The sequence below is a fragment of the Myotis davidii genome, unplaced genomic scaffold (assembly GCF_000327345.1).
Source record: "Myotis davidii unplaced genomic scaffold, ASM32734v1 scaffold854, whole genome shotgun sequence".
Classification (NCBI taxonomy): Eukaryota; Metazoa; Chordata; class Mammalia; order Chiroptera; family Vespertilionidae; genus Myotis; species Myotis davidii.
The window spans coordinates 1048714-1058544 of record NW_006285939.1 but is presented as its reverse complement, the minus strand read 5'-3'; the positions used below and the strand labels follow the sequence as shown (position 1 = coordinate 1058544).

Sequence of the window (9831 nt, the reverse complement as noted above, 5' to 3'; positions counted from 1 at the left end):
AGTTGATGTTTGCCTCTGGGATTCTCTCTCCTGCGCTGACTTCAGCCTGTTGGTTGGCGAGGCCTGTTGGGCAGGAAGAGGCCGGGAAGGGTGTTCACAGGGAGGACGGACAGCCCCCAGGGCCGCTCGGAGCGCTTCAGCACCTGGCACAGGCCTGGCACGTGGCACAGCTGTGAGAGCTGGAAGGTGGCCTTCCAGTCGGTGGGTGGATGCAGGGAGAAGGGCTCTGCCTTGGGGAAGGCAGAAGAGAGGAGAAGGGATCACCCAAACTTCGTGGATCGTTGGAGAGAATTTCAGAATTATTTTTCTCATTGTGTCTTCGGCGACTGTGAACTTCCACAGCTGGAGTCACCAGGGCCGAGGTCTCTGCTCAGGATCAGCCATAAGAGGGAATCCAGTGTCTCCCTCTCTGGGGGGCTGGGGGCTGGAGGCTGGGGTGGGGGCAGGCAGAGCCAGCCCCTCTCAGAGGAGGGCCATGCTTATCAAGCACCTGCCTCGGGCTGTCCTGTGGCTGCTCACAGCCCCCGGATGTGGCAGTGAGGAGGCTCAGAGAGCTGGACGCCACTCAGGCCCCATCTGAGCCAGCCGCCTCGGCTTGTAGGTGTCCACTCCTGATGGGGTTCCGGGGAGAGGGCAGTGGGGGCCAGGCTTTGTCAGAGAGCAGCGGGCATGCCGGGAGGTTCACCCAGAGGAGAAGCAGCCTCTGCCAGGTTCTCTCCAGGGGCTGTGAAGCGCGTGGGCTGGGACCTCGAGGAACCTGCGTGCTGGCTCGGTTTCCAGGGATCTGACAAGCCTCCTGGAACTGGTTCTTGGCAGTACTACCCCTCCCAGATGTGCCAAGAGGGCTGAGGGAATCCCGTGCAGCTGCTCCAGGCCCTACCAGGCTCTGCCAAGGAGACAAGGACAAGGGGAAAGGCAGGAAGGCCTCTGGGCATGGGAGGCCAGGAACGTAGCCTGAGCCCAGGGTGCTGCAGGGGGAGCATTGTTGAGAAGGAAGCCTGGACGGCTGGGCTGGAATGAGGCTTTCCCCTGGCGCTCCCCAAGGCAGCTCCTGCAAGGGGGCAGGTGGCAGCCACATGGGAAGCCTGCACAAGGTCTCTTGCCAGGCGCCCTTGGCTGTGCTGGGGATGTGGGCACAGTCCCAAGGCCTGGTGGTGCCAGGGTCAGGTCCTTAAGACGGGTATGACCATCCCCATTTTCTAGGTGGAAAAACTGAGGCCCAGTTAAGGGGGGCACTCTGCTCCTCAACTGCTTAGCCAGGATCTGCACCTAGACCAATGCAGAGGTAGGCTCGGAATCTTTGTCTTTATGGCCTTTGGCCTTTGGCCTTGACCATCATCTTTTTCCTGTGTCCCCACCTGGCCTGGCTAGCACTTGGAGGGTCTCTGGGAGAGGCCCCTCATTTCCAAGAGCCCCTGAGCTACATGTGGGGTCAGTGCTCATCAGGCCCATGGTCCTTGCCAGGGCAGGGCCTGCTGTTCTCCCCGCCCCTTCCAGCACCATCCCTCAGGCCCACTCGCCAACCCTGGGTCCTCACCAGACCCTTCCCCTGTCTGCCTTTGAGCCTCTGTTCGTGACATTCCCCTTCCAGCCAGGGCCTGTGGGCATCCCTTTCCTGGCTCTCAGCCCTGTCAGGGGCAAGGAGAGTGCTCACGAGGCTTCCTGGGGCAGGTGTTGGCTGTGCCAAGGTGGGAGGGCCTTCAGAAACCCAGGTGCCCATGTACAGTGGGGCTGGCTCAGAGGCAGCTGCCTTCTGTCTGGCCCCCGCTCTGCACCCAGAGGCTGGGGGAGGGGGTGGAGCAGGGCCTGGCCTGCCAGTCCAGTTTGAACTTTATCTTGGGGGGGTGGTTGTAGGGGAGGCGGGAGGCAGCAAAGGGTTTCCAGCAGAGGAGGCCCTGGGAGGATTCCCTTGTTCTGAGTCCCCTGGGCAGCTCTGAGGCTCTCTAACACCTAACAGGGCTGGGGCCACCTGTGAGAGTAATGGAAGTGTGGAGGGAGAGAGGGACAGACAGAGGACACTTGTCTAGGGGATAGGAGACAGAGCAGGATGGCTGGCCAAGCAGAGGGTGGGTGTAATTACCCAAGGTTTGTGGAGCTCCGGAGAGAACTGTAGAATTGTCTTTCTGTCTCCTTCCCCTAACGGTGGCCTCCGTCAGCTCAGGGCTGAGGGAGTGGAGCTGAGTAATGTCCGTTCTTCCCTCAGCGCCATTGACCTCTGCTCTGAGCCCAGCAGCTCCGACTTGGGAGAGGGAGGCCCCTGTGAGGAACTGGGCAGAGGCGAGTGTCTTCGTGTCAGCTGTGATGGGCGGCGGGGACAGTGTGAGACGGTGGTGGCGCTGAAGGGGGCATTGGGACAGCTCACACAGGAAGGGCTTCTGAACTGTCCCCAGGCTAATAAGAAATCTCAGGCTCTAGAGCAGCCGTGGGCAAACTACGGCCCGCGGGCTGGCTCCGGCCCGTTTGAAATGAATAAAACTAAAAAAAAAAAAAGGCCGTACCCTTTTATGTCATGATGTTTACTTTGAATTTATATTAGTTCACACAAACACTCCATCCATGCTTTTGTTCCGGCCTCCGGTCCAGTTTAAGAACCCATTGTGGCCCTCGAGTCAAAAAGTTTGCCCACCCCTGGGCTAGAGGAAAGAGCGAGGCTGGAGAGGCACCGGGCTCCGCGTGGACCAGGCAGCAGGAAAGCAGGCGGCAGGACAGGACCCTCACATGGTGGGGAGAGCCCAGGTGCAAGGGCCTGGGCCAGAGCAGACAGCAGGCATGGAGGGTGCAATGCCAGGCTCGTGCCCTCTCCTCTCAGGGACCCCGTGTTCATGGCAGCTCCCCCTCTATGTCCTCTGACTGTCCCTTTAAGGCCCTGACCCCAGTGCCCTTGGGAGACACCTGTGCCCCACAGGTCAAAGCAGAAGAGGTGACCACCCAGCAAAACCACACAAGGACGATGTGGGCTGGGTGTGACGGGGACCGTGGAGAAGGAGCAAGTGCCCAGGCTCTCAAAGGGCACGGGTGCCACTGAACTCCACCAGTGCTGCCGTTAGGGAATCACACGCACACACAAGTCCACATGCACATACAGTCCACATGCACATATGTGTACACACAAATTCACACGCACACACAAGTTCACATGTACATGCACACAGAGAAGTCCACGTGCACATGCATGCACATACAAGTCCACCTGCACATGCATGCACACACAGTCCACATGCGCATGCGTGCACACACAAATCCACATGCACATGTGTGCACAACAGTCCGCATGCACATGCATGTACACACACACACTTCTTCCCAAAGCTTTGGTGGCATTGTCAGGCACACTCCATGTGAGCACGTTTTCTCAAAGGGTATGTGTGCTTTGTCTCAGGCTGGAGCAGGGTGAGAAGGAACATTTGCTGAGCCCTGCTTGAACTGATGTATCTTATAATACCCGTTGTGTGGGGGCAGACATTAGGCTCACCGAGTCCTGCCCCTGCTGAGTGCCAGGGGAGGGGTTGAACCTCTTACCTGCTGGCTCGCCATCCGGTTCTGGGGAAGCCTGCTGGGCTGTGTCTCTTAATGACCAGAGAACTGCCTGTGCAGAATGGAGCTGTGACCGGTGCTCGGGCACACCGCTAGACCTGCCCTCGGGGAAGGCTGGGCAATATTCCATTATAAGCACAGACCACATCTTGTTTATCCCTCATCTGCTGGTAGACACTTGGGGTGCTTCCCTGGGCCATTGTGAATGCTGCTACTATGAACATGGTGTAATGATATATGTGCAAGTTCACTCCCAGTTAGTTATGTTGTGTGCAGACCTAGAAGGGCGATTGCTGGGTCATGTGGTAATTCTGTTTTAACTTTTTGAGGAACCTCCAAAATGTCCCGCAGAGAAGCTGCACCATTTTACACTCTCACCCACAGGACACGAGGGTCCCAGCTTCTCTGCATCCTTGCCAACATTTGTAATTTCCTGTTTTTTAAATAGGAGCCCTCCTGGTGGGTGTGAGGCGGCACCTCACTGTGGTTCTGACTTGTGTTGCCTTGATGGCCGTGATGTTGAGTCATGGTTTTGTTTTCATATGAATGTGCTGTGTGTCTTGTCGTGTGAGCTCTGCCCATCTGTGCGCATTGCTCCCTGGTGTCAGGGCCGTGTGAGCGGACTGTGAAGTCTCTGCTCATTCCACTGCTGATGGCCATTGGGTGGGTTCCCATTGGAGGGATTGCAAGGAGTGCTGCTCAGGACATTCTAGAGCAGGACTTTTGGTGACACAGCCTTGTTTTTTAAATGTAAGCCACGCCTCTTTGGACGTTAGTGTTGCCTAAGTAAAACAATCAATAAAGTGCATGATGCATCTTCCCTGAGGGCCCTTCAGAGCTTCCTCAGGCTGCTAGGAGCCCCACAGGACAGGGCAGGCCACCTGTCCACCGCGCCCTCCTGCTCCCTCTCCCGGTGGCCCGGATGTGCCCTCAGTTTCTAACCTACTCCCTCAGAGCAGCCGCCTTTGGCCCGGACGGCGCCCTGCCTTCCGCTGTCCCCAGAGCCCCCTCTCACCACTAAGCTGGCCAGCTGAGCGTGTGACCGGGTCCTCCCTGTGCCCAGGGATCTTCGGGCAGCGCCTGGAGGACACAGTGCACCACGAGCGGAAGTATGGCCCGCGCCTGGCGCCCCTGCTGGTGGAGCAGTGCGTGGACTTCATCCGGGCGCGTGGGCTCAGCGAGGAGGGGCTCTTCCGCCTGCCCGGCCAGGCCAACCTGGTGCGGGACCTGCAGGACGCCTTTGACTGTGGGGAGAAGCCGCTGTTTGACAGGTGAGCTCCTGGGGGAGGTACGAAGATGGGGCCCCGCCCCTTCTCCCATGGCAGGGTGGGCTGGTGCCAGGAAGCCTGGCAGCAGGCTGGTGGGCAGGATGGTTCCGTGCGTGGGTGCATGTGCGCCCGGCCAGCCCCCCTGCGGGCAGAGCACAGCCCCCAACCCCGCAGCAGCCCTCGGTCTCCTCTCAGGGGCGGTCCTGCCACAGACCAGGCCACTCACATCCACCAGGCTCTTCCCTTTGCCCCTCAACGCGACCCAGGCCGAAAGGCAGGGCCTCGCTGCATCGGGACTGAGGCCCTGGGGTTGTCTGTCCCTGGCTGCTTCCTCCCGTGACCCGCAGAGCTCCTCCAGTGCCAACACGGAGCAGTCGCTGTGGCTCCCCATCCTATCAGGTTCCTGGATGGGGAGCGAGCCTGCCCCACCTGTCCTGGCCAGCGCCCATCCTACGCCATCGCTGGGGCTCACAGGGCCCAGGGTCCACCCTCTGGGTGGAGTCAGCCTCACTCAGAGCCAGTGGCTGAGAACAGGGGCGATGGGGCTGTGTGGCATCTCCTCTCTGAAAGGAGCCGACCCATCAGGACAGTTGTCCCTGGGGAGTTCCTCCTGCCCTTTCTCCGTGGATCTGCCTTCACGATGCTGCCCCCTCGGCCCCAGGATAGGTCCACGGGTTTTTGCCGGCAACTGGGGCCTCCCTGGCCTCCTTCTGGGGCAGAACGCCCCGCCCTCCAGCTTTTGCCCAGACCCGTCACCGCGTCAGCTCCTTTCTGCAGATGTGGAGCCTGGCCACCGTTCCCCAACGGGGTCTGCCCAGGAGGCACAGGATCCTCTCACCAGGAGCCTCATTTTTATTTTGTTAATCCATTTTCCCATTTTTTAAAAATATATTTTATTGAGGAAGGGAGGGATTTCTTACAGAGAGGAAGGGAGAGAGACAGAGAGCCAGAAACACTGATGAGAGAGAAACATCGATCAGCTGCCTCCTGCACCCTCCCTGGGGATGTGCCCGAAACCCAGGCACACGCCCCTGACCGGAATCAAACCCAGGACCCTTCAGTCCGCAGGCCGACGCTCTATCCAGAGCCAAACTGGTTTCAGCTCCCATTGGTTTTTTGAGAGAGTGCAAGTGAGGGGGCGAAGCAGAGAGAAACAGAGATGTGAGAGAGACACACTGATGGGTTGCCTCCTGCACATGCCCCGACTGGGGCCAGGGATCAAGCCTGCAACCAGGGTATGTGCCCTTGACCGGAATCAAACCCACAACCCAACACTGTAATCACTGAGCCAAACCGGCTAGGGCTGGAGCTGCATCCGGATACTCTGAACTTGTGGTCCGTTCTGAACCTCTGCCTGCCAGGACTCTTCCATCCTGTGTCTGTGTGGTCCAGGGCATGGGTGGAGATGTCTGTAAATACTACCCCTTCTGTGATTCCTGGAGACTCACCCTGGGCCTTGGGCTCTGGCTGCTTTTCCTTCTAGAACTGCATCTGCACCCACAGCCGCCATTCTTCCCCCTTCTCACCCCCCGTGGGTGCTCTGGCCCTGCATCTGTACCCACCCCCTGTGTAGGTCCCAAGGCTCCTCTCCTCATTCACTCCCCAGCAGAGGGGTCCAGCAGCAACTCCCCTCACCGCCTGCGGGGCCAGGCTTTCCAGAGAGGCTCGCTCCCTAAGCACAAACCACACTCATTGTCTGCATGAGGAACGTCCGCCCCAGGTCCTGGGCTCCCTGTTCCATAAAGAGCCCAGAAGCCTGGAAGCCTCCTCACCAGAGCTGGCTCCTACCCAGCCTCCCCCCTCCCCTCCCCCGCACCCTGGGCCTGGGCCGGGGCAGCTCTCCCAGGCCTGCCCCCTGCTGCCCAGGCTGCTTTGAGCCACACCTGCTGGCTCCCCTAACTCTCGCCTTGGCCCTTTCTTACTTCACTCTGGTTCTTTACTCACCCAATGAGCGCCCTGCAGGCGTAGGGTGTGGCCAGAACTAGACGGACAAGGTCCCGCCCTCCAGGGGCCAGCACAGATGGCTAACAAGTAGACGCAGCAAACACTTTGCTTGCCAAGACTAGGACCAGGACCGGATCCCAGAGCCCAGGCCGCTGCCCTCCACGGGGCCCCCTCAGCCTGGGCAGCTCTGAGCTGGAAGACGGAGGACTGGGAGTGGACATGTGGGGTGCTGGGGCGCTGGGGTGCTGGAGATAGGGTGAGGAGCACAGAAGCCCAGACGTCCATTGTGTGAGCGGAACCCTGAGGTCAGGGGCAGGGGTCTGACCTCTGACCTGCACACCCTCCTGGCCAGTGCCCTGGGCCTGCACTCTTTGACATGGCCCTCCCCCTCCATCAATGTTTCTCTCTGTCTCTCCCCCTCCCTTCCACTCTCTCTAATGGAGGGCAAGTGGGGGATGGGCACTCTCAGGCTTGGGCAAGGACAGCTGTGTCCCTGGCTCCTTGCCCCCTCCCCACCCCTCTGTGTCTCTTTTGTGCACATGCGCGCACACATGCCAGGCATGGGAGCAGAGGCTGCTCCTGGGAGGCCTGTGCTGGCCACTCCTGCAGTCCCCTGGCCCCATGCCTCTCGCGTGTTCCCCTCTGGCAGCACAACAGATGTGCACACGGTGGCCTCCCTGCTGAAGCTCTACCTGCGGGAGCTGCCCGAGCCCGTGGTCCCTTTCGCCAGGTACGAGGACTTCCTCAGCTGCGCCCAGCTGCTCACCAAGGACGAGGGGGAGGTTAGTGGCTCCCGAGGACTCGCCCTGGGAGGTGGGCCTGCGAGGGAGGGGTGTGTGTGTGGAGTCAGGACACAGAACTCTGACCGTCATCATTTTGTGGCACAGAGATGCCGCCTGCAGTTTGCTCTGTGTTGGGTGGGGTGGGGGCTGGAGGGCAGGAGAACCCTCTGGGGGAGGCAGACTCCTCTGTCCTGTGTGGGGCGCAGTCTGCAGAATCCTGCTGGGGCGGGGCTGGAGCATCCCCTCTGGGAGGCCCTCCCTGTGAGGCCTGGGTCTGGGGGCGGGGCGCGGGGCACGGGGCCATATTCTGGTCATGCCCCAGGACACCACACAGTAGGTACTAACCCTGCACTTACCTGCACTGCCCAGGTGGCCCCAGCGGCCAGAAACAAGCAGACCTTCCCCTGTTCGCACCTGCCCCTTCCTAAAGAGTTCACGTGGGGAAGAGGCTCCTGCCCCCTCTGCAGGTGCCTGCCAGGGGAAGGGCTGTTTGCCTCCCTGTGGCTGTGTGGGAGATGAGGGGTCTTTATCTGGCAAATATTTGTGTCTCAATAAGCACTGGCCCTGACATTCCTCCAGGAGGTCACAGGCCGGCTGCTCCTCGCGCCTGCTCCTTGGAGGGAGGTGGAGGTGGTGGTGCCCTCTGGTCACCCAGAGGCCAAATGGGTGGCTGGAGGTCTGGCCTCTGGTGCCTGCCGCCCCCTCCCCACCTCCCTCCTCCTTGCCCACCTCCCTGCCCACCTCTCTGTCCCTGCCTCGGGAGAGAGAAGGGCCAGCTGCTGGTCTCAGAAATGCTGTTTTTCTCTCCCAACACCAAGGGGACTCTGGAGTTGGCTGAGCAAGTGAGCAGCCTTCCCCTGGCCAATTACAACCTGCTCAGTTATATCTGCAAGTAAGTGGCTGGGGCAGGCAGGGCTGGGCCTTCTTCCACCCACTCTGCTCCCTGAACGTCAGTCAGCCAACAGGGACCTTGGAGATCAGCCCGGCACACCCAGCGGACAGCCTCCACGGGGCAGGCAGCGTAAAGTCCTGCGATCCGCAGGGAAAGTCCATTGGAAAGAATGGGACGGCCCCGGGCTTTCTGCCTCCTCTCAGTGCCTCTCGCAGTCCCTGCCCCAGGAGGCTGCCTCCAGACCATGACCCCAGCTCAGGTGCTGGGAGCGGGTGTGCAGGGTGGGGGCCTGGGCCCTCCCAGACCTCTGCCCCAACTGCAGGCGGGACAGTCGTGTGTCCCCCTTCCATGCTGACAACCACTGGCTTTTGCTTCTGCTGCCCCCCACCCCGGGCCCCCGGGGAAGCTCTGCCCTCTCTGAGCGGGCAGGGGCAGCTGGCTGTGCCCTTGGCCCTGGGAATGTGGGCGTGGCTGGGTGTGGGCGCCAGGCAGCTCCCAGCACAGCTGGCGCAGGATTTGCTTCTCCACCCACGGCCCCTTCCTCACCCACAGGTTTCTGGATGAAGTTCAGTCCCACTCCAATGTCAACAAGATGAGCGTCCAGAACCTGGCAACCGTTTTTGGACCTAATATACTTCGGCCACAGATAGAAGACCCAGTGACCATCATGGAAGGTAACCGGTGTGAGGGTGTGGGGAGGGGGTGCCCACGTAACCTGGGAGACATCCCCGGCCTGTGCCAGAGCCTGTGCCCGAGAGCGTGGATGGTCAGGCCCTCGCACCCTCGGCAGCACAGGGTGACATGGGGCAGCTCTGACGCGCAGGTTCTGGCTTCCAGCCCCGCCTGCCAGGAGCGTACCTCGCCGCCTTACTGGGCACGGTGCCTGCAACTTGATAAGTTTTACTCTGTCTAGCAACAAAAAGGTTCTGACATACCTTAAAATGTAAATGTTTTTACAATAAATAATCCAGTGGAATGAAACATTAAGGCCAAATCTCAATATGAAAGCAGGGGAGCCCCTCTGTCTGGGCCTGGGTTTGGAGGATGGCTGTCCCTCTCTTGAGGGACAGCCTGCCCCCTGGGTCCCAGCCGCAGCGCCCAGAGCCCAGCCTGGAGCGCCCACAGCCAGGCCTTTGTTCCGTCTTCCTGGCAGGCACGTCTCTCGTCCAGCACCTGATGACCGTCCTGATCCGCAGGCACAGCCAGCTCTTCAGTGGGAGGGTCCCAGAGGGGCCGGCCGCGCCCCACGGGGGCCCACCCTGCACAGTGGGCTGGGGCTCGGAGGTGGTTCCAGAGGACAGCCAGGCAGAGCCCGGGGGCCCCCGCCCGCCCTCACTCAGGACCTCGTCTCTGGACGGGGCGGCCGTGGCCACGCTCTCCAGGAACGCTCCCCGCGGCCCTGGGAAGAGGC

The 9831-nt window shown here is 60.7% G+C and overlaps 1 protein-coding gene across 1 annotated transcript in view; it reads left to right on the top strand.

Annotated features, from left to right (window-relative positions):
• ARHGAP22 (Rho GTPase activating protein 22) overlaps positions 1 to 9831 on the top strand; it is a 156912-nt gene that overhangs the window by 142858 nt on the left and 4223 nt on the right. The window contains exons 5-9 of the mRNA XM_015559659.1: positions 4598 to 4805; positions 7396 to 7528; positions 8347 to 8420; positions 8973 to 9094; positions 9574 to 9829. Coding sequence (XP_015415145.1) covers positions 4598 to 4805; positions 7396 to 7528; positions 8347 to 8420; positions 8973 to 9094; positions 9574 to 9829 — 793 coding nt within the window. The remainder of the gene's footprint in view (positions 1 to 4597; positions 4806 to 7395; positions 7529 to 8346; positions 8421 to 8972; positions 9095 to 9573; positions 9830 to 9831) is intronic.